The sequence below is a fragment of the Protopterus annectens genome, chromosome 12.part0, assembly GCF_019279795.1.
Source record: "Protopterus annectens isolate FY-2018-M chromosome 12.part0, PAN1.0, whole genome shotgun sequence".
NCBI classification, from domain to species: Eukaryota; Metazoa; Chordata; order Ceratodontiformes; family Protopteridae; genus Protopterus; species Protopterus annectens.
Genome location: NC_056746.1, coordinates 1,283,800,140 through 1,283,825,321, shown reverse-complemented (window position 1 = coordinate 1,283,825,321; position 25,182 = coordinate 1,283,800,140). Strand labels below are relative to the sequence as shown.

The 25,182-nt window shown below is 42.5% G+C and overlaps 1 protein-coding gene across 1 annotated transcript in view; it reads right to left on the bottom strand.

Annotated features, from left to right (window-relative positions):
• The window catches only part of TPX2 (TPX2 microtubule nucleation factor), a gene marked incomplete in the record, with an annotated part of 1,896,622 nt that overhangs the window by 625,966 nt on the left and 1,245,474 nt on the right, over positions 1-25,182 (bottom strand). Inside the window, 1 exon segment of the mRNA XM_044089016.1 lies at positions 23,519-23,644. Within this exon segment, the coding sequence (XP_043944951.1) occupies positions 23,519-23,644 (126 nt within the window).

Genomic DNA, 25,182 nt, shown 5'->3' with positions numbered 1-25,182 from the left:
CTGTTAGGGTTTGGGCATCTTTTGGGCGGGAAGTACGGAGAGGAATAATTGATTCTAGGTCCTGAGAATGTTGACACCATAGGCTTTTTAGATACCACTGTAGTTTCCTCATATGCAGTCTTGCACATGGAATTAGTAGAATGCAAGAGGCCATGAACCCCAGGGCTTGCAGTATTTTCCGTGCACATAGCTGGGTCTTTGTGGCCAGTAGTTTGAAGTAGGCTGTCAAATGAACTTGTTTCTCTGGCGTGAGGTGGGCCATCTGGGAAGTTGTATTCAAGTTTGATCCCAGGAATACAATTTGTTGGCAAGGTACTATATGAGACTTTTTTGTTTATGGTGTACACCCAGAGAAGTTAAATTCTTTACAAATGCCAGATTTAATAGTATGTCCTGGCTTTCTGCCTGCATTAGACAATTGTCCAGGTATAGGTATATTTGAATATTTCTTTGCCTGCAAAATGCAATAACTGGAGCAAGGCACTTTGTCTTATCTACTGCACCCAGGGTATTCACAAAGGCCAGTGGAGAGAACGGACGGTGCATGTTGCCTGCTCTGAAGCATAGGTATCTTCTGCAAGATTCCCTTATTGAGATGTGCAGGCAGACTTCCTTTAAATCCAGTGTTACCTACCAGGCATTTTTGCCTAGCATGGGAAGCAGCTGATTAAGAGTTAGCACTTTGAATTTTGGGATTTCCAAAAAGTGTTTGGGATATACAGGTCCAGGATACAACCCCAGGAATGGTCTTTTCTGGGTATCAGAAAGTCTTGAGTAGAAACCTTGCCCCCATTCTTCTTCAGGGACAGGCTGAATAGCCCTGATGATTAAGAGAAAGAACTTGCTTTTCAGCCTCTGCCCACTGATTTGGGGGTAGGTATGCCCAACTGTTTGGGGTTGGTAAGGAGTGGAAGGGGAATCTGTATCCTTGGGAAACTATATTTAAAACCCATTTGTCTTGGGTAATGAGTTCCTAGTTTTTGCACGCACGGCTATCTTTCTTCCTAAAGGAACAATCAGTTGTGCAGGGCTTGGAAGGTTTAAAGTTAAGTCATTGTGACAGTTTACCATGGGGGGGTGTCTTACTACTCCCAGCTTTATAAGTGGGAGCCCCCCACTGCGTAGGCCTGTGAGCACCTTGGGGCTGAAGCCTGAGTGTTCTGCTGGTTCTGGGTTTGGACTGAGAAGGCCTAAAAAAGGCAGGAAAGAACCAATTCTTAGAAGGCCAATGCCTACTAAATCTTGGAGGCTGCACTTGCAGGAAATCTTTAACAGTTTGCATAGATTTAGCTTTTTCCTCCATCTTTTTAAGTACTACTACTGCTTTGTTGCCAAACAGGCGGTCTTGGTTTAAGGGAGCATCCAGTAATTTAGCTTTAACATGCTCTGGCAAAGATTGCTCCTTAAGCCAAGCATGCCTTCTAAGTACAGACCCAGTGACAGCAGCCCTGCAAGATGCCTCTAATGAATCAAAACCACATTGCAAAGTAGGTTTTCCAACTTGTTCAGCAGAATACATTAAATCCTATAATTCGTTATTTTCAGCACAGTCAGGAATAAACATAATTTTCTGTTTAAGCAATCCAATAATATGCTGCTGATATTTTAACATATGAAACTGGCAGTTTAAGGCTCTAATGGCCAAAGTTGCAGAAGTGTATACCTTCTTAACCCATCTATACCTTCTTAACCCATCTATCCAGGGCCCTGGAATCTCTATTGGAGAGGATAGTGTTTTTGGCAGTAGTAGCCTTAATGCCCTTGGGTCCCTGTGAAATGGTCTCAGGATCCGCAGTAGGATTCTTAAAAAGGAACTTGAGAGTCTGGTACCCTGTAATACCGGTCAGGTTTTCTGGGAGCCGGAGGTAAAGTGTCAGGAGCCAGGCTAGATTCCAAGAAGGCATCATCTACAATGCCCAGAACAGGAGGGATAGCTAAAGGCCTGTGTTGAGGTAGAAGTAAGAATTCCTTAAGCCTCTTTTTTGATTTAGAGTAATCCTGGCTTTCCCAGCAGAAATGATCCCCAAGAGTATGCAAGCTTTCACCAAAAGAAAAATCCTCTGGAGGAGAAGCAGAGGGAATGATGGCCTCTGCATCAGAATCCTCATAGGTAGATAAAGTACAACTCCTGGTCATCAGAGAAAACAGAAATTTCAGAATCCTGATCAAAGAGTCAAAAGGAAAATCAGTCCAAGGTCTCAGAGGGAGAAGGGTGGCTTCCCCTTAATAGAGTAATAAGGTCTTCAGCCATTCTTATTTGTTTTTTAGGCATATGGGTCTAACCATGCAGGCCTGGACGTCTGTTTTAAAGGCATGGATCAAGTTTTAGGCCTTCAAGAAGATGGCATCGGTTTAATATGCAAGTCAGTAGGCCTGAATACACCCTCAGAAGCCTGTGCCCGCACAGCGGCTCTGGACCGATCCAAGATAGACATCCGTAGGTTCCACAGTCGAAGAAGCATCTCGTGACATACTATACTCCGAAGGGGTCTCAGTAGAGGCCTACGAATCTGAAGTAGCAGGTATCAGGGGCTGAGAAAGCACCTCACCGAGTACCGGCGAACTGGCGACTAGCTAAGGAGAAGCACTGTCAGCAGTTTTGGACCTATGCGGTCTGTCTCAGTCTTTAGCTTTGCGTTTTTTCAGAATGTCGGTAGTGGGGTGGCTTAACTAAGCCATTTCTGGATAATTGAACAGAGTACCAAAATATTTGGAAGCGAAAATGAACAAACGATGAATAGTTTGAGGTTTCAATAAGGCACAAAACCGACAGAAAGGTACGTCATGGTCGGGGCCTAAGCAAGGAATGCAGTACGAATGAAAATCTTTGAGGTATTTGCTTTCCACAAGAAATAAAATTGTTAACTTTTACTGACATCGGTTTAGAGCAAGAAAAAGGATCCCCACCAGGCTACTTAGCTTAGTTGAAGACTTCTGAATTTTTCATTTTCGAGTTTCAGATCCGGAGTCAGCTGACCAGCACTTGCTAACTGCTTCTGCTTCGGGCACCCACGGCAAGAAAGACTGATGTAATGGCGTTGGCTGCATGCTTTATACCAGACTACCCGACGTTATGGAAGATGAGACAGCAACCAACACAGGACCCAAGACTTTGATAATCAGGCCGACTGAGGGCTACCAGCAAGCAGATAACCCAAAGGAGATGATTACAACAGTGAAACGAAACACGAAGAACATCTCAGTGTGCCACTCAACCACAGCCCATAAGGCATAACGTGCCAAACACACTAGTCATAGGGGACGCTATAGTCAGGCACACTGATGTTCCACTCACCAGGCTAAACAAGGAGAAAATTACTATCAGCTGCCTGTCAGGTGCCAGGATCCGCCACATAATGTACGCACTCAGGTCACTGTACAATAAGTACAAATATAACTGTCATTGTCCAGGTTGGTGTGAATGATTGGATATGCACCTCCCTGGACTATATGAAGAGAGACCTGGAAGAGCTCGCCAACCTTGTAAACCATGCAGGTATGACCCTAGCTCTGAGCAGCATCCTGTCATCACCCAGAATGATACCGCAGTACAAGGACAAAATGATGGACTTCAACAATTGGCCAAGCTTCTGGTGTCATTCTAAAGGGATCCAGTATCTCTCTGCCTGGGATAACACGATAGACAGACCACGATACTTTGCCACAGATGGCCTGCACTGGTCATCCTTGGGATTCTGGATACTGGCTAAGGCTCTTGCCACCCCTATAGTGCCTTTTTTAGGCAAGGCTCAAATGACAAATTCTCCACCTTAACAGGTACAAGCAAGCACAGTGAGGGTAATGCTACTCAATGCTAGAAGTCTAAACCTCAAAATGCACTCACGAGGCACTCCTTAAATTGGAGAACATAGACATCTGTGCATTGACCGACCTGATTCAAGGCTCCAGAGAGAACCCCTGCATCACCAGGCTATAATTCATACCACACCTTGGCCACCTAACCTAGACCAACACACTAAAGGCGGAGGGGTGTCCATATTCATTAAGGATATTCACACCTCCAGGCTACTTACTCAGCATAATGCATCAGAGATTTTCCAAGTGCAACTAAATCTGGGCAAGACCACAATCCAAATTGTAGCTTGCTACAGATCCCCCACCATGCCCCAAGATGCCCACTCCTCAATTCTAGATACACTGGAAAATATTAGGGTACAACCCAACACCCTAACAATGGGCAATTTCAACTACCCCACCATTAAATGGGAAATCTACTCAAGTACCTACTCTTTTGCTAAACGTTTTCTGGAATTCATAAATTCAAATGCCTTGGATCAACTTATCCACACCCCCAACAGGGGCAGCAATATCCTAGACCTGGCCATTACCAACATGGGCAACCGGTGTTCCACACCAGAGGTCAAGTTCCCGTTGGTCAGATCCGACCACAAGCTAATCACCCTCAATGTTCACATCCCACCCCCACCTGCCATTAAAGAAACCACAGTAAAAAAAATCTCCAAAGTCAACTTCACGACACCCATGCAGACGGACAACAGAGGTACGACTAATGAATCCTTCATAAATACACTTTATAAGCACTTACATGAGGGCATGGATCATGCTATCCCTAATAGAAACAATATGCTATCCTCAAAAAAAAGGAAGCCAATCTGGTGGTGCCCTGCCATAAACTCTACAACAGAAAAAAGAAATTGCTGCAAGAGAGTAAAATCCCATGATTGGAGGAACTCCCTGGTCAGCCTCAGTAAAAAGCTGAGATCCCTGATAAAATCTTCCAAAGCTAGTTACAATCACCACTGATTCTAAAGACAACCACAAAGCATTCTACAGCTATGTCAAGAATCTCAATGGCAACACTCAGATCTGCTCTGAGTTACAGTACAATGGCACTAAATATACAGAACAAAAGGATATTGCCAACATCCTGGCAGATAGGGTCAGTGCTAACTTTACCACCCTCTCACCCCCTAAAGGGCCCAACTCTATACAAGACGAATGCAAAGTTCCTGTAATCACAGCTGCACAGGTAAAAACCACACTAACGCCAAGAACACGACATCCATGGGATCTGAAATATCCTAGGCTGCATTCCACACAAACTACAAAACGAACTGGCACCCCACCCAAGTACCATGTTCAATCATAGCCTCACCTCAGGCTTTGTGCCCACTGAATGGTGCACAGTTATCCCACTCCACAAAGGGGGACCCACCATGGAGCCTGGGAACTACCACCCCATTAGCCTGACGAGCCTGGTCTGCAAGGCCATGGAACGCATCATGGAACTTAAACAAAGACATTGGTAATCTCCAAACTCTGGACCCACCCAGTTCGGGTTTGTAAAAGGCAGATCATGTCTCCTAAACCTAATAAGACTTCACTGAAGCAGTCAGCAAAGCCATAGATGAGGGTAAGGTGGTTCACAAAGCCTATCTAGATCTCGCCAAGGCTTTCAACACCATCCCTCACACTGGAATTTTAGCTTAACTCACTAAACTAGGTATAAATCCCTATGTCACAAGATGGGTTGCCAACTGGCTCACTGACAGAGTCCACACTGAAAGCAGCAGACTCCAAATCAGACTTCAGACCAATGACAAGTGGAGTACCACAGGGTTCAGTCCTGGGTCCTCTCCTGTTCGGTATCTACTTCTCTGAAGTACAGGCTAACACAAAAGGTCTTTGGCTAACGAAGTTCACAGATGACGGCAAACTAGGGCCATAATCAAAACTAACAATGTGGACATCCTACAAAAGGGACTCACTGAGAGATGCCTGGTGTCAAAGCCATGGTCTCAAGCTCTGTGCCAAAAAGTGCATTGTCATCCCTTTTGGTAAAAACTCTGTACCCATGAACTACAACATAGGTAGTAGTCTATTTAACACCGAAAGTTTGATAAGCTACCTTGGCACACAGGTGGATAGTCTCACCTTTGATAATCACATCGCCACAGTAGTCAGGAAATCCTTCTACGTGGCAGACCTAATCACCAAAGGTTTCTCATCCAGGAAAAAAAAAAAAAAGAGGTAATTGTTCCCCTCTACTCATCACTCAGACCCATTAGAGCACAAATGCCCCTTTTGGTATGTACCTCACAAGACATTAACAACTGGAAAGGCAGCAGAAATACCTCACAAAGAGGATTACCAGCCTCAAACAGATGCCCTACTCAGACGGTCTCAAAAAACTCCAACCTTACTCAGTCGCATATCGCTTACTCAGAGGCGATCTCTGCCCAACATGCAAAGCTATGTCAAACCCGGACATGGTCCACTTAAAGAAATCCCAATCCCTCAGAGCTACATGCTCCAGGGACCTAAACCTTGTCACCACAATAAAACAGAACATGCTGGAGGGATAGATTCCTATCCCAGAGACTTCTCATACTCTGGAACAAACTACCTACCTTTGCTTGACAGGGGCACAGGTTAATAATTTTCTTGGGTGGCGAAAGCCAGGGTACCTTTTTGGCTAGGCTTATATAGGCCCTAGGGCCAATAGCCTAGTACCTAACTCTTAACCTATGAAAATCATAGAAGTTTCTATTTTTGTAACTAAGAGGTAAAAACAGGAGTATTTTTATAGATATAAAAATAGTATTTTAAATAGAAGTATTATAAAAAGGGAATGCACGAGTATAACTGTAATTACTTTAAACACATTATGGAAAAAAAAGTTATAGTGGCAGCTAGAAATTATGAAATTTGAGGAATTTAGCTACAAATCTAAATATGTAGTATATATAGCACCATGTGGGCTTTGCCCCGCATTCTATATAGGGAGAATTACCAGAAAATTTTATTCTAGGATTTATGAGCATTTAATGGCAGTTGAAAAACAGGAATCAACTAATGCTTTAGCTAGGCATATGATTTTGCGTCATTCAAAAGCAAAGGCTTTTTATATATTTTCAGTAGTTGATCAAGTGATAAATTATGATTCCAGGTGGGATGCTGAGAAGATCTTGACTGGAAAGAATATTGTTGGCATATCAGGTTAACTGCCTGTATGTATCTGGGAATTTATGACAGGGACAATTTTAAAGTTGCTTTGAAAAAAAGTAAGGGGTTAAAGCATTGAAGTTGGGTCATGTGATCTTTAGATTATTTAAATCCTGTTGGTGTGACTGCAACTTGGCTTGAAGTTCAATCTGAACGAAAGCCCTTGCCAGTTGGTTTTATATAGGTCTTTATTATTTACTACAGTGTGTGGAATTTTCTGCCATTTTCCAAGCCATTTTTCTAGTTTATTTGTTTATGGTTCTGCTTCGAGACAGTTTGAAAGCCTTTAGTTGGAATTCTTTGCAAAAAAGATTCATCTTCTTTAGATCCAGTATAGGTCTTGGGTTACCAGTCTTCTTCAGCACCAAAAGCAAGTTCCGAATCCTCTGTTCAGTCAGGACATCTTGAATGACGTTTTTGCATCAATTTTAATTTTTTGAGCTGCCTCCTCCCTCTGACCAGATGGCATGTCAGGAAGGTTTTAGCTGGCGTTTGGAGGGTGGAGAGAAAAGGGAATGTAATAGCCTCTGGATATCATGGTTAGCACCGATGAATTGTTAGTCAAGACTGTCTAGGCTTCTGGGTGTAAGAAAAAAGTCAACGCCCGACTGCCTCCAGAGATGGACAGTTAAGCTTGGCTTCAGCAGCTCTGATGGGGCTCATCAGGGAAAGAATCCCTAAAGCCCCATCTACCTCTAGGGCAGACATCTACCATTAAACCTCCTCTACCTCTGGAAAACTGCTCCCTGCACGGGTCCTGTAAAGGCCCTGTAAAGGCCCTTCAGATTTATGAACCACATTTTCTTGCCATGCTGGTTCCACGAAAAGGACCTCAGGGGTGTAGAAAACCTTATTTCCATGGCAGTAAAGGGTCTTTCCATCCTTTTCACAGTAGGTGAGTAACAGAAGGCCCAAACAGTGATGAGCCATCAAAAGGGGCATTAAGAGACACCCTGAAGGGTACCGCAAAATTGCATTGTCTCATCCAGGCATGCCACCTTACGGATAGCAGCCCGTGAGGTACCTTCTGCTGTATGGCAGATTAGCCTCACCGAGGAGTTAGCAATGGACAGAGTAGCCAACTTGGAGAAAGTTTAAAACCCTCCTCAGGGACAAACTCAGAAGCTGAGAGCTCCTTGATCAGCTCCCTGTAGCCGGGTAAAGTGAGCGAAATTTAATGACCCCAGAGCAAAAATGGCAGAGGCATAAATGTGCTTTCTGAACATGTCCAATGCTCTAAACTTCCTGTTAAGCAGATGGACACTGGCAGTCTCCTCTACCAGTTAAGTGGCCGCCACCACAATGGCAACAACTACAGGACCATTACTCCAGTGTTTCTCAACAGCTGTTGGGAGCAGAAGCCTATTGGGGCATTTGGGAATAGGCTCGATGGTAACCACTTTTCAGCGTCTTGCAGGATACGGAATCAAAAAGGTCGTTCACCGGCAGGTCACCTAGGATGCAGATGGGCCTGCCCTGAAAGCCTCCAAGAACACCAACTCCTCAGAAGGAGGTTGGCCAGACCACCCACCTTTCTGCTTCAGAGCTCTAGAATGTCTCTGAAGGAGACGTATCAGGTAGGGATCAAGGGGGATCCTTCATCCTCAAAGTCAGTGTCTTCAGTTAAAGACTCCATCGGGGAACCAATGTGCCTCCTTTTGCAAGTCACTTGGGTGAAGCATTATCAGAAGGGGGTCTTCCTGAGCAGGAGGATCTTCAAGACTGCTCGGGCCAGGTTGGCTCGGGACAGAATTAGTAGGCTCAAGACCACAACCCAAAAGGGATATGGGGGTAGGCTGCAGAACATGAGAAGAGAGGATACCCTTTCCACTACTTGAAAAGCCTATGGACAAGGAGAAGCTCTTTCTGCCTCCCTTGTAGGCAAAGCAACAATGGAAAGGTGGTCAGAACTACGGATCTATGGCCTCCAGATGGAAACAGAACTGAGCTGAAGAGGGCAGAAGCACCCAGGGGAATAAATGACTCAACAAAAAAGGAGCCGACCCCATTCCACCGGACCTGGCAGCAGCATCCCAGCTCAAGAGATCTGCTCTGCTCCTAAGGAATAGGAACATGGCTGATCAGGGGCACCATCGGAGTAGAGGAAAGTTGGTTTCCCTGGTGAAAAAGCAAACTCTCGAGAGACCTGAAACCTACAACTCGGGAGCAGAGGGTCGTTATCAGAAAAGGAGTTCTGATGGTATGGGCCGGGTAGCACACTGATCAAATAGGGAATGGAGCAGACACTACCACCAATCAGAATCAGAGCCTTGAGGAACTTCATCATATATTACCCATGTGCCTTGGAACAGCTTCTAGAGGACCTGGAAGAAGCTGATGAGAGAGGTCTGAAGTGCCTAGATTTGGATGAAGGGAATGTCCTAACCAGCTTGGAGATTTGCTTCAAGCTCTCAGATCCACAGGCCTAAGATCAGACACAGTAGCTGAAGGAGAAGGTACTGTAATAACCTCAATTGGATCGGAGGAGGGCAGTGGATCCAATAAAGCAGTTTTCTTCAGATCTGTAGAGGTCTGATCTGAAGTTCTTAGGATTTCATTTTAGGTTCCAAGGGATCTCTCGGGGAAGCAGAGAGAAGCCTCTTAGGCTCCTTGGAGGAGGGGAAAAGTCATATAGGGGGTCTGAGCCTCAGAACCTGAAGGAAGAAGGCTCCTCAAGATAAGTTTTTGTTGTATCTATCCATGAGCACGTGGATTAAAGACCACACTAATCTCAAGTTGCTTTAAGATCATCGGCGCCTAAACAGTAGACACTCCTTGCGGGCATCTTGACTGGGAGTTTCTTGTGCCCACAAGTGCACTGCTTGAAACCAGGACAGGGTTTGGCCAACATAACTGCAGTCACAAGACTAGCACTGAAATAATGACTACATCACTATAAAGCTACCACACACTTTTTGGAAAAACTACAGCAACTCAAAACGCACAAGAGAAACTACAACACACATCTAATTATAAGGGAAATGTAACTATTTTAACTACCTTAGTTATTTCAACTATTTTAACTATTAACTACTTTAACTGTTCATACCTGTTAAAGTAACAAGAGCACACAAGAAAACCACATCATCTTTCGGCTGTTCCTGTTAGGTGTCGCCACAGCTGATCACTTGTTTCCATTTCTTCCTGTCCTCTGCATCCTACTCTGTCACACCAACCACCTGCATGTCCTCTCTCACCACATCCATAAACCTTATCTTAGGCCTTCCTCTTTTCCCGTTACCTGGTAGCTTCATCCTTAGCATCTTTTTCCCAATATACTCAGCATCCCTCCTCAGCACATACAAAACCAACATAATCTTGCCTCTCTGGCTTTGTCTCCAAACCTACCAACCTGGGCTGACCCTCTAATATAACTTATTTCTAATCCTGTCCACCCTCATCACACCCAGTGCAAATCTTAACATCTTTAACTCTACCACATCCAGCTCAAACTCCTGCCTTTTTGTCAATGCCACTGTCTCCAACCCATATAACATAGCTGGTCTCACTACCCTCTTGTAGCCCTTCCCTTTCACTCTTACAGGTACTCGTCTGTCACAAATCACTCCTGACACTTCTCCACCCACTCCATCCTGCCTGTATTCTCTTCACTTCTAATTCCACACTCACCGTTACTCTGAACCATTGACCCCAAGTATTTAAACTCATCCACCTTCGCCACCTCTACTCCTTGCATCCTCACCATTCCTCTATCCTCCCTCTCATTCACACACATATACTGTCTTAGTTCTGCTGCCCTTCTTTCCTCTTCTCTCTAGAGCATATCTCCAACTCTCCAGGGTCTCCTCCACCTGTTCCCTACTCTCGCTACAGATCACAATGTCATCTGCAAACATCATAGTCCATGGAGACTCCTGTCTGATCTTATCTGTCAACCTGTCCATCACCATTGCAAATAAAGAGCTCAGAGCTGATCCTTGATGCAACCCCACCTCCACCATAAAACCACTACAAATTTCTAAAATCTATAAACCTAACCTATTCTAAACTAGTGAAAACATATGGAAGTAGCACAGTAAATTCTAAAATGTAAAGAAACCGGAACAGAGGGTCAGAGAGGAGACCCAATCGTGAAGCAGAATGAAGAAGACATCAGATACAAGAATTGTACATCTAATCCTGTTTACAACACACAAATCATGCTAATGGTTCACAATCAGACTGAAAATCTTTCAGTGATTCCTTTATGTACACTTCTCAAAGGAGCTCTGTATATGTAGTAAATTTAAAAAGGCCAGGGGAGGAGAGAGAGAGAAAAAAAAAAACACAGAAAACTGCCCCTGACACACTTGCTATGGAATATGCAGTAAAACAGGAACATTTCCAAAGCAGCAAGAATTTAATATGCCAGCCAATGACACTTATGGAAGGCATAACTTGCCCTACAATGGCATGGAGATGGCACACATCACGTGCCACAAACACCAAAACAAACTATTATGTTGCTGTGACATTTCAGCCAAAGCTCCCAGTACCTGCCCAAATGTCGTTACAAGGAACAGGAGAAAAATTCAGGAAGCCAGGTGTCCCAGATTCTGACGGACTGCCACCTTTGGCTCAAGATGTTCACCAATGTGCAAACTCAATCTTCAACCCAATTTTATAATGCATCTAAAAACTCAGTACATCACTTTTACACACATTCAATATCACAGAAGGCCTAAAATTATCCCACAATTTATTTTCTGTAAAATTCAGTTTGTGTTTTCTATTACAAAGCATTCTGCACCCTCTCTTGGCAGTCCAAGGGTCACTTAAATAATGCGGCCACCTCCTATTTTCACTTAAGGAGAAATAAATGACATTTACACAGTACAAATATCTGTGGTTAAGTGACAGAAATCTCAGAGAAATTAGAAGAGAAGAGAAACTGGAGATGAATCTCTGCTTTTGTCTGTCATATGCCCCAAGTGAAAGGTGTAAAGCCGTTTGCATACAGACCTCAAAATCATCTGTCTTGCATAAATATGCAGAAGTTAGAACGGAAGAGGTAAAAAAAAAAAAAAGACAAGACCTTTGCTATATCCACTGGGCAGAGAGACAAACTTGGGTATGTGTCAAACGTGAAAGCACATTTGATGCAGGAAGAAATTCTGCATTTGCATACAGCTCTAATCGGATCATATCAACGCAAAATGTGTTACATTCCTAGACACTTTACAAGGTCAGTTAGAAAGTCCGAATTCTTATAAAAGTGACAACTACCTCAATGGCTTGAAAATGTAATGCAAGCAATGCTTTTTTTTTTTTTTTTTTAATTTCTCCAAGTCTTTTGGGTTTCTAATACCATGACAGGAATGGATCCCCATTCCCAAGTCAAAGTATGATTAAAGTTGATGAAATTAGTATGGTTTCAATCTTTGATGTCAGCCAGAAGTGCTCTTTGCAGCACCTGCAATGTACCTACTAATGACTCCTCCTGCAATTCATATGGGGTTACATGCATTAGTCTTGCTCCTTCGGCTTTTCCCAATTAGGGGTCACCACAGCAGAACTCCGTAACATATCTAAATACAACTGTAGATTCTTTTTTAGAAGACTTGTTACTCCTACTACTATTGGAACTGTCTGGCTATCTTTCTTCCACATTGCTCTCGTTTGTGCCTGCAGATCCTGAAATTTTATGACAGTCTCTCTCTCTCTACCAAACACACTAAGTCACTGGGTGTGTGGATTTCAATGATAAATGCTACTTGTGTCTTCCTTTTATGGACCACTATACCCGGTTTTCTAGAATCTATCGTTTGAACGGCTGGTAATGGCTGACCCCAAGTGATGTAGACTTCCATTTTCTATAATGCTTTGTGGCTCAAGTTTCCAGTTTTACAGCCACTTTAGTACCATAAGGTCTGCCCAATCCCCAGTGCAAGTCTTGCCACATTACTATGCCTTTCAGTATACAGTTCTTCAGCCATTAGTATGTCACACCCAGCAAGGTGGTGTGCGACTGCTTCCCAAAAGTACAATTGTGTACCTACCATAAATGTAGATGTTAGAGAGTGTATTCACTGTTGCAGTCATTACTCTTGGGTTATCCTGCTGGCAGGCTATCCGCAGTCGGCCAGAATACCAAAGTCTAGGTCCGGCGTCGGTTGCTGTCACCTCTTCCCTGACATCAGTGCACCAGGGGTATAAAAGATGCAGCAGACGCCATTTTTTTCAGTTTTTCTTGCCCCATATGTCAGGTACCCCCCAAGATGGTAGGCTAAAAATATTATGCCAATAATTAAGCATGCAGTAAAATAAGCATTTCCATCTACAAGCAAATACACCACATAGGTTGTATAAGATAGAGAAGTATAGGTAAGTCCCAGCAAAGAAAAGGGGGATGGAGGGTGGGAAACCTGGACTGCAACGGTGAATACACTCGAACATCTACATTTATGGTAGGTACACAACTGAACTAGGTTAATCGTGTTTCACTGTTGCAGTCATTACTCTTGGGTTGAATCCCAAAGCTAAGGCTGGGTGGCCAGGCCTAAATAGTATTAGGAGAGGCTATAAGGCCTTGCAGAACTGCAGTGGCGAAGCCTGCTCTGGATTTAGAGAGGTAAATGGTAGTGCTTTGTAAAAGTGTGCACTGAACTCCAAGTTGCAGCCTCTAAAATGTCTTTGGTTCATACTCCTCTGAGAAAGGCTGAAGTGGCTGCTGCCCTGGTGGAATGAGGCCCAATGCCCTTCGGCACTGATTTGCCATGTTGCGAGTAGCAGAAACGAATGCAGTGGCCTATCCATTTTGAAATGGTCTGTTTTGAGATGGGCTTTCCTTGAACCTGCAGCATATGCCACTAAAAGTTGCTCAGTTTTTCTGAAAGCTTTAGTTCTGTCCAAGTAAAAGCGTAGTGGTCTGTGTATGTCCAAGGAATGCAGAAGTCTCTCACCCTTATTCTGTGGGTTTGGATAAAAGGTAAGCAAATTGATGGTTTGGTTAAGGGCCACACTGGACACTACCTTAGGCATAAGTGTTGAGTTCGTCCTTAGAGAAACCCTGTCTGGATGGAAAATGATGAAAGGTTCCACAGCCATGAGTGCCTGTAACTCAAACTCATCTTGCAGAGGTTATTGCTAGGAGCAGAGCTGTTTTCCAAGATAAAAACTTTATATCAGCTGTATTGGCTGGCTCAAGACAGCAGTGTGAGTTTTTCTCAGACATAATTGAGGTCCCATGCAGGTATTGGGGCTCTCCTTGGAGGTCTTATGTTTTTGGCCCCTCTGAGGTACTATCTTAGCAATGGATGGGAAAAAAATAGGAGGATCCGTATTGTAATGAGCTGAAATGGCAGAGGCATGAATTTTAATTGATGAGAAGGACAGGCCTTTTTCCAGCATCTCAGTTAGGTATTGTAAAATGTTTGGTACCGATATGTCAATTCCTTGTGCCTGGTTCCAAGCACAGAATCTTTTCCATTTTTCTGCATAAGATTTTCTGGTACTGGGCCTCCTGGCCTCCAAAATAACATCCATCACTGCTTTAGAGAGAAGTGTGCTTTGAATGGTTACATTATCCGCCATGCTGCCAGATTTAGGGTCCTGAGTTGGCTGTGCAGAATCTGATTGTTTTGCTGGGTCAGTAAGTGAAGAATTACAGGCAATGTCCAGGCTGGGCCTTGAGACAAGCTTTTTAGGATTGGGTACCAGTGCTGGCGTCGCCAGTCTGAGGCAATCATTCTTGGCTTCTCTTGTCTTGACCTTTAGGAGTACCTTGGGGAGGAAAGGCATATACTGTTAGACTTTTCCAGCTGAATGACAGAGCATCCACTTTCCATGCTTGCTTGTGATAAGTCCTTGTGCAGAATTTCTGTGGTTGGCAGTTGTGAGGGGAGGCAAACAGATCTATGTCTGGGCACCCCCATTCCTTTATCATGCTGAAGACTTGTGGATCCAGTTTCCACTCGTGGGAATCCGTAAGGTTTCTGCTTAGTTCATCTGCCAGAGTATTATTCTTTCCTGGCACGAATTGTGCTTGCAGGTGTACTTGATAAGTCAATGCTGTGTTCCGCAAAGTCATACTTGTCTGCAGAAGGGGTAGGAATGTGTGCCTCCCTGCCTGTTTATGTATCACATGACTGTAGTATTGTCCATCCTTAGCAGTAGTTGTCCTGGATGGAGTAGATCCTTGAAAGCTGTCAGGGCATTCTGAACAGCTAGCATCTCTTTTTGATTGATATGTAGATGCATTTGGCTTGTGGACCATGTGCCCTGAATACATTTTCCTGCCATGTGTGCTCCCCAGGCATAATCTGATGCATCTGTTATTGACTGCCTGGCTGCGAGTAGAGTGAATGGTTGTCCCTTGCTGAAGTGACAGGCATGAGCCCACCATCGAAACTCCTGTTGCAGGCAAGGAGTGAGGGTAATTAATGTTTCCAGACTTTGACAATGTCGAGTCCAGACACTTTTTAGGTACCATTGAAGTTTGCTCATATGCAGTCTGGCATATGGAATTAGCAGAATGCAGGATGCCATGAAGCCCAAGGCCTGCAGAATTTTTCTTGCAGATAACTGGGTCTTTGTTGCCAACATTTTGAAGTAAGTAGTTAGTTCATAGGTTCATAGGTTCATAGGTTCATACTAGGCTATCTGCCCTAGGGCATTTAGAATGTGTTTGGCTTTACCCATTTTAAATTTATTTTGCTATGCCCTTTTCGAGGTTAGTATACTGTGCCTCTATCTAACAGTGACACAGAAGTGATGATCTCCCATCCACTCATCAAGATTCCTCTTGAAGAGAGTCAATGAGGACTCTGCCTAACCTGGACTTTTTATTCCAGAGTGAAGCAGTGCTGAGGTTCAAGATTTGGATTTTCTGAGGTGCAGCATGTCCATTAATTAGAGCTGGAGTTTCTTTAACCGGCAGCATATGGCATCTGTTTGAGCCCTTTGATCCTCTTGGTGAGGTACTTTGGGGTCTTTCCAGTTGCTGCAGGTGTCTGGTAAGGTACATCCCAAAAGGGGCATTGTACTCAATTATGGGACTGATGAGGGATGAGTAAAGAGGCACGATGACCCCCTAATCTAGATGTGAATCAACCACTTTCAAATGAGAGATTTATCAACTTGGGACCACAGGTCCCTAATTACTTCTTCTGTACTTAATGGATTTCCACCTATGTGGTAATTTGTGGGCACTTTTTTTTGCCAAAGGGGATGACTATACACTTTTGGCATTTAGCTTGAGGCCATGGCACTGGCACCAGTTGTCTGTTTCTATGAGGCCCTTTCAGTTTGCAGTCATAACAAGAGTCCAGGTCCCAGGACTGAGCCTTGTGGGACACCACTTGTAACTGGTTTGAGTCTGACATGGCTCCAGCAATCTAACCATGTGGGTTCTGTCCTTGAGCCAGTTTGCAATCCATCTAGTGACATAGGGTTTATATTTAAGCTGGTGAGCTTATCTATAATGCCCGTGGGGTATTGTGGTCCAGGTAGGCTGTGTGGACCAATGGCCTTGGTGACTGTTTCAAAGAAATCAACCAGGTTTAAGAGGCAGGATCTGCCCTTAACAATAGGATCCAGTGTTTGTAGGTCGGTCCATGATGATCCTTTCCATAGCTTTATGGAGAGGGACCACTGTTGCTATCCTGTAGTAAGGCTGAGATTGAACAGTAGTTTTATGTTTGGGTTTAGCTCTTCTTCAGGTCCCATTGATGCTGTGTTTTAGCATCTGAGATGTCAGGGGGGCAGCACTCTGCTGGGATAGATATTTGCCCTTTTGGTGGGGAGGGGGGGGAGAAGTTTGCACTGAACCTGTCAGCTAGGATGTTGGCTTTGTTTGTCTGGCATGAGATAAGCCATCTGGGCAGTTATATTTAATCTTGCACCCAGGAATATTATCTCTTGAGAGGGTACTAGTTTTGATTTTTCGTTTACTGTGTACCCTAGGCAAATTAATAATCTTCTTACGAACGCCAGATGTTTTAGTAGAGTGTCCTTGTTCTCAGCTTGTATAAGGCAGCCGTCCAAGTAAGGATAAATTTGAATTCCTCTGTCTGCAAAATGCAATTACTGGTGCCAGGCATTTTGTGAAGACCCTGGGCGCAGTAGATAACCCAACGGGCAGTGCAGGGAATTGGTAGTGCATTGAACCAGCTATGAATCTGAGATCTTCTGCAAGATTGTCTGATTGGTAATGCAGGTATGCCTCTTTTAGGTCCAAAGTTACAAGCCAAGCCCTCTTGCCCAGCATGGGTAGAAGCTGCTGCAGAGTTAACATTTTGAATTTTGGAACGTCCAGAAATGTGTTTAGAAAAAACAGGTCCAGTATTGGTCTCCATGCTTTGTCCTTTCTGGGAACCAAGAAAAGTCTTGAGTAAAATCCTTGTCCCTGCTCTTGCTGTGGTACTTGCTGAATGGCCCTCATTTGCATAAGGGACGAAACTTGTTTTTGTGCCTCTGCCCATTGATTGTGTGGCAGGTTTGGCATACCTTTTACCTTTGGCAGGGTGTGAAAGTGGAACCTGCAGCCCTGGGACACTATATTCAATATCCATTTGTCCTTGGTGATCATGTGCCAATTTTGTGAGAAAAGTGCTAATTTTCCCCCTAAGGGGGCTGCAAGAAGATAAGTGCTTGGTGTTGGCAGATGCAAGTCATTGGGACTGTTTCCTGTATGGCTGTGCTTTGTCTTCTCCACTTTTGGAGATAGAAGCGCCCCACTGTTTAGGCCTGTTTGAGCCCTGGGGCTGGGATTTGCCTCTGGGACGTCTGTATCTGCCTCTTTGTGGCCTGTCCGACACTAGAAAGGACCAATTCTTTGTAGGCCAGTTCCTGCTAAATTTTGGTGGCTGAACCTGTAAGAAATCTTTTACTGTTTGCATAGATTTCGCTTTGTCCTCCATTTTCTTCAAAACCTCCTCCTCTGCTTTAACACCAAATAAAGTATCATGCTGTAATGGAACATCTATTAATTTTGCTTTAACATGATCAGGCAGATTTTGTTCCTTTAATCAAGCATGCCTCCTAATGACAGAACCAGTAACTGCGGCCGTGCAGGAGGCCTCCAGAGAATCAAAACCACATTGTAATGTATGCTTTCCCACTTGTTCAGTTGCATGTAATAAATCCTGTATTTCCTTATTTTCTGTACAATCAGAATTAGTCAACATTTTCTGTTTTAACAGTGACATAAAGTATTGCTGATATTTAATCATATGAAATTGACAATTTAAAGCCCTCACAGCCAAAGTAGCAGAAGTGTAAACCTTTTTCCCCCATCTGTCTAGAGCCCTTGAATCCCTGTCAGAAGGGACAGGGTTTTTTGCAGTAGCGGCCTTAACCCCCTTGGTTCCCTGAGAAATAGTTTCTGGGTCAGCAGCAGGGTTTTTAAAGAAATTTATGTGAATCAGGAACCCTGTAGTATCTGTCTGGTTTAACAGGAGCTGGAGGTAAGGAGTCTGGAGAAAGGCCGGACTCTGAAAATACATCATCTACAATGGCTAGCACAGGGGGAATAGCAAGAGGCCTGTGCTGAGGAAGTAAAGAAAATCTCCAAGCCTTTTCTTTGATTCTGAGTAATCTTGGCTCTCCCAGTTGAAGTGCTCCCTCATGGTATGCAGGGTTTCCCCAAAAGAATAATCCTCAGGAAGAGAGGCTGAAAGAATGGATTCTTCAGCATCAGAATCCTCTTGGGAAGGAAGAGAGTATTCCTGTACAGAAGAGGAGTCAGAGGAAATGGAAACTCTGATCTGAAGAGTCATAGTCTGTCTCTTGCCTAGGCCTCTTGTCAGGAGGGGAATGGGAACCCTTGATAAATGTAATAAGGTCTTCGGCCATTCTGAGCATCTGTTTCTTAGGCATGGAAGTCTGTCCTGAAGAATGCTGTACTTGTAATCTTTGCTTTTGAATCTGAAGTAGGCTTTACATATAGCTGTGCAGGTCTGAAAACACCCTCAGAAGTAGATGCCTGCTCAGCGGCTCCGGACCCATCTGAGGGAATGAATTCAGAGTGTCCAATACCTTGAGTATTCAGAGGCCTAGCTGGCTCCACGTGGGAGTCGTCAGCGGCCTGTGGCTCTGAGGTAGCGGGTGTCAGGGGCTGCGAAAGCGCCTCACTGAGAACTGGCGACTGGCTTAGCGGAAGCCTCGCCTGTTTTGGATCTCGGATGCCTGTCCTCTTTTTCCTTGCGTTTTTTTAGAAACTCCAGTGGTCGGCTGTTTCGACGGCATTATGCAATTGAATTTTTGGCCAAAGTAATAAGCAAAATCAAACAGACGCTTAATAGTGCGTTTGTTGAATCTAGCCAAAACGACAGCTAGCATCGTTATGATCAGGGCCTAGGCAAGGAATAGAGTAAGAATGGTAATCCTTATGAGGTATTTGCTTCCCACAAGAAATACAACTGTTAACTTTTTCTGACATCGGTCTGGAGCAAGAAAAAAGTTTCCCCAACGGGGTACTTGGCTTTTAATGAAGACTTCGGATCTGAAATTAGTCTGTGAAAATCACAGGAGTCGGCCAACCGGCACTTTAACTGCTTTTGCTTCAGGCACCGCGTGTCAAGAAAGACTGAAGAAAATGGCGTCAGCTGCATCTTTTATACCCCTGGTGCACTGACATCAGGGAAGGAGGCAACAGCAACCGATGCCGGACCTATACTTTGGAATTCTGGCAGACTGCGGGTAGCCTACCAGCAGGATAACCCAAGAGTAATGACTGCAACAGTGAAACACGATGAACATCTTATATTTGTCTGTTACTCCCACATGTCCAATGGACTTTGCAAACCAATGCGTATGCAAGCCCATAATCTTGGGCCGCCAATATTAACCTTTCATCTCGGTTTGAATTTGCCTCTCCTTAACCATTCCTGCATTCATTCCTGATGAACATTAGGTTCTTCCAGAAGTTTTTTATACTTGCAACTATATTTATGCATTTTCTACATTTCTTGCCTTTTCATCTGGTCTTTCACCTTATAATTTTTGTTTTTTGGCACATTCAGTTGCTGCCCGATTTTTATCTACTTCTGGTTTGATTTCCATTCATGCTTGACGCGGATTTGCTACTGCTAGATTAAGCAGAGAAGTCATCTTAGATTTACTCTCAAGTTTCAAAACGTTCACTACATTTCTGCCTTGCGAGGTCAGCAGATATGTGCGGAGTTTCACGATTACAGATCTATACATGTAATCAATTTCAGAGGGTCCCATGCCTCCTTCAGAACGGGGAATATATAATCTTGGTATGCACTGAATTTTATAAATTTGATGAGCATGAAGCATCCTTGTTTTCCTATCTAATCTATCCAACATGTTTTGGGCCAGCCAATCACTCCAAAACTAAGTTAGGACACGAACAGCAAATTGATTTATAGCTTGGATTTTGTTCCTAGATGTTAACGCTGTTATCAGGATTAATTTAAGTCTAAAGTATTATTTATTAAGTTTTATTCGCATCTGTTCATGTTACTGTTGATCCTTCATCAATTCCCAAATATTTATACACTCTCTCTTGCTCAAGTTCTTTTATATCACATTCTTGTCCCAAACTGATTTTTCTGGTGCTGCAGTTTTCCTGCTTTAAAGGTTGCTTTTGCACATTTATCAATGCCAAAATGTCATTCTTATCTGAAAGAATTGACGACCTGCAGTTGTGCTTTCAGCGTCTTATCTGATGAGCTATACAGTTTTAAAACAAGAGAAGTCTTTACACTTCACTGTTTTCAAGGAGCAAAATTATAGCCATGGCCTAAGCTGTTAAGTAATCAGCTTAATGGGTTAAGGACAAGGCAGAAAAGCAACGGTGACTGTCACCGTGGAATATCTCCCTTTTGAATTTTTATCCCTGGGATAATAATTTGTTCTTTATCATAGCTTAATTGCATGGTCTGCCACTGTTCCATGGTCACTAATGTAGTTTCAGTGTAGGCTGCATCTTATACATGTTTAAGCACTCTTATCCATAAATGTGGGATACTATCAAATACTTTATAAAGTCACTCCATGCCATACTTGTATTATTCTCCTTTTTACAGTTCTAACTATGACTAACAAATGATCCTTTGTTCCATACAACTTTTTTATTGCCCTTTTGTTCTACTGTCATAATTGAGTTTTCTTCCAAATGACTATCAAATCTGGTCAATATCAATTCTCATGCACAGTTTACACATAGTCAGAAGGCAAGTTATTGGTCTATAATTTTTAGGATAGCTTGCAGGTTCACTTAAGTAGGAGTATCAGTTTTCCTGTTACCCAGGTTGGTGCCTGTTTGGGATGCGCATATAAATGGTTCGTACCCATGGCTAAATCTTTGTGCAAAGATGTTGACAGATGTTAATACTTTTATCCAAAAGTTAGGTACTGCATCTGGGCCTGGGGTTTCCAATTAGAAGCTTTTCTTAACTTTGTTTCAATCTCTGTGGCCGTTACTTCATCCCATTTTATATCTTATAAATTTGAACTTCTTATTCTTTCTTTTACTTCTATCCATTTAGCATCTTTGTTATGTTCCTCAGTATCTTCAAAGATACTTCTCCAAAATATATCTGTCTTTTTGGCAGTCTTTCAATTCCTTTTACCTTGTTTCCCATTTCTCTAGAAAATCTTTTTGGGTCATCAATAAATAGCTTATTTTGTACTTTTCCTTAATATTAATCTGCGCATCTTCTAAGTGCTTCTGCCTGTGCTGAAATTTTGAGTTTATTTGCGATAAAGGATGATAGATACTAGTCTGTTCTAATACTGCAAATTACTTTTATTACCTCTATCTTAGTATTTTTGTGGATCTATTTCCCCTTCTATAGTCTTCTAACAGTGACACTTCTTGTCTTGTTTTAGTTTTCTCTATTCGATATTTCCATGATCATATTCGATTTCTCCCCTTTCTCTCCCTCACTTCCCTGTGATCTTGTGGTAGAACTTGATCAGTTATTAATTTAGCTGCACAGTAATATATCCTGTTTACTTCTGTTATATTGCATGGATCTCTATGAACAGTCCTAATTACTGTGTTCTTTTGTTTTATCAGATTTCTTACTTTTTGGGTTTTGACAGTCTGCCGTCTATTTCTTTCATTGATCTTAATATATCAACGTCTATTAAGATCATATAACTTCTCCAAACTGAGGGCATATCCCTTGTTTTTGGTTTAGTGTGCGCATTCTATATAAAGTTCTATAGTATCTTCCTGTGGCACCTTCTCTTCAGTTTCATCCTGTGCCATCCATTGCTCTATCATAGGGGAACTCACTGGCCTATCACTCCTCAACACTGACTGCATCAGAGTTTCCACAGATTCTTGTTCCTTTCCTTGCTGACAAGTGAACGTTTACACTGGTTTCCCGTGGAAGGCTCCAAATTATCTTCATAAGGAACCTGACCAATTCCTTCCTGTTCCACTGCTTTCCCCTTAATTTGGATATCATTTGCTCTATCCTGTTGTGGTGATTTTTGAAATAGATTTTCTACACTGAATCCTTCACTTCGCAGGTACTCCATAACCTCAACTTCTATTTCTTTAACTTCTCCATTACTAACCTCCTTTTCCACTTTTTTCTCTTGATCTTTTCTTTTTTGTATTGTAAAGTTTTCAAGGTCAGGATTCCTTTGCCTGTATTTCTCTTCAAATATCTTTGGTGCTGCTCTTTTTGTACTGGTTAGCTTTGCTTTCTCCTTTACATAAATATATTACACCATACTAAATCTCTTTCCCATGTCCATATTTCTTCCTGATCTTCCCGCTTCTCCTTACTTTGTGGACTCACTCCATCATGCTGCAATGCAACCTGTGTTAGACCGTCTACACCAAATCCTTTACTTCGCAGGCACTCCATAACTTCAACTTCTATTTTTCTAAGTTCTACTTTAATCTTTTTTTCTACATTCCCTTTCTGTGATATATTTTTTTATTGTGAAAATTTTCCATATCTGGATGCCTTTGCCTGTATTTCTCTTCGAATATCTTTGGGGCTGCTTACAAGGATAAGAGCATGCCAGGAGAGATTAGCCTAGTTGCAGAATACATATCACCTAAACAGAGTAGGGTGTGTCATCTAAAGACTGAGAAAAACAAAAAAACTCCAAGACCAGGCAGGACTGCACAGCAAAAACTTTACACTGCCTTGCGGTTTTGGAATAAACCACAATTACATAAAAATCCACAAGGTATAACAAAGAAATCCACAAGGTTAAGCGCTTTCACCCGAACCACCAGGATTAATCATCTGACGACTGATTAACATCTCCTTCCACATCAAGACGACTGGCATCTTACAAGAACCATTACGAAAGAAAGTGAAAAATGTTCTGCATAATACAAACCTACCTCTGTCAGCTTAACTTCCCACCCATCTTAAAATTATCCACAATGGAGAGGAAGTTATCCAGGCTACATACAGTTTGAGGCAGGCAAACTATCAGCACTGATTAATACCTTCATAAATGGAAAATTCCTATATGATCAGTAGTTGTAGTAAGCAAACAATCTCCAAATGACAGAAAATTCATAAAAATACACACAATTCCATCAGTATTTGATTAGCAACAACATAGAACCTTTTTGATTACTTACACTTTTTGTTTTTTAACAGGTGGATGTTCATTCTCTTTAGCTGCAGCCTGCCTATCTGCTCGAATTTTTGCAAGCTGTTTGCGCTGCTGTTCTGTTCTCCGATGACCAGAAAGTCGTCTAGATGTTCTATTAAACAGAGTAAGAAAATAAGTGTAGCTACACACAGACTAGATGCACATTAGAATGTTAGTTGCCATTTCATAATTCAGTTAAAATGCAAGTCTGACAAGATCTAGGACTTCTCGGTATATGCAGTTCAAAACGAAGGGACAACACAACCTCTCAAACTAAGACTATTAAAAATAAGGGAATTGGTGGACAGAATGTGCACTTGACTGCACTCCAGATGGCATGGGTTTGATCATCCCAGGAAGCTTTGTGGAAATGGATGGGAGTAAACAGCTTACCAGCTCACTCATTCTAAGGGGAATGTGTTGGCACCTCTAATGGGGGTGGCGGAGCTGTTTACTGTAACACTAAGGACCCAGAAGAAAACCGGCACACCGACTATGGCATGTATTTCATGCATAATTTCTAGTTTGAGAACTTCAACCACCAACTTAAATTTACTCACCTAATTATCTTACTATCACTGCATTACATATTTTTTTTCTTGCTATAAGGTTTCATAAAACATTTTAAAGCTTTAAACGCACATGCCCATTTAAACTAGTAATATGTCACTGATTTAGTACCCAATAACTGCTGATTTCTAATTCCCCTATTTTAACAAATATTTTTTTTTTTATTACATAAACCATTTCTTTCAAGCTATGAAATCACTGCATAATAATCCAAAGATGGACACTAAACATATGATTAATATAAAGAACATTGCATTACATCAGTTGATATTATATACAAAACTATGCACACAGTTTACAGAAGTGACCAGAGAAAACTGTTGACATTTCTTCTGCTAGCCATCAAGTGATCAATTCACAATTTTGAAGGAAAGACTACTTCTTGGGTTTATATGAAATAGTCAACCAAATGCCAATCACCAACTAATAAACCCAGCCTTTTTTTTTAGCTGCTACAGCGCTTGTCAAATGTTAAGAAAAAAGTGGTTCAAACTCCGTGAAAGGAATACACACACCCTATTACAATCAGATTAAAATAAAACAAAGATAAACGCTAGTCTTTGCAAACATAATACACATCCTGTAAACAATAAGGACCCATTTACTTTGTATTTGGCACTGCAGAGAATGCTGCGACTCTGGACTGCCAAGGTTTTCCTTTATCCATTTACACGGTCTTCAGAGCACCACACTACACAGGTAACCATTTGAAATGTTGTGACCTGCTCTACAGTGAGTCCTGAAATACAGAGACTGAATCGCCAAAAAATTGGAAGTTAAAGTGGTATTTCTCGTATACACCAACTCAGAGGTAACCAAGGTCACAACAGCTTGAAGTAAAAGGTATATTCAAGTTAAATGTGATTTTTTTTTCAAGATTTGCTCTTCTTTTTGTTTTGTTTTTTTTTGGCTTTTTGGCACAGTCAACATTTCATTAGGGAGCCACTACATCACGCAGATTACTTTCCCACATTAGAAAAATTCTCATGACTTTTCCACAAGAAACAAAATGCATCTTTGCTTAGAGAACATGGCTCCACTGATATTAATGCACAATGTATTTCCACCTTAAGTATTAAA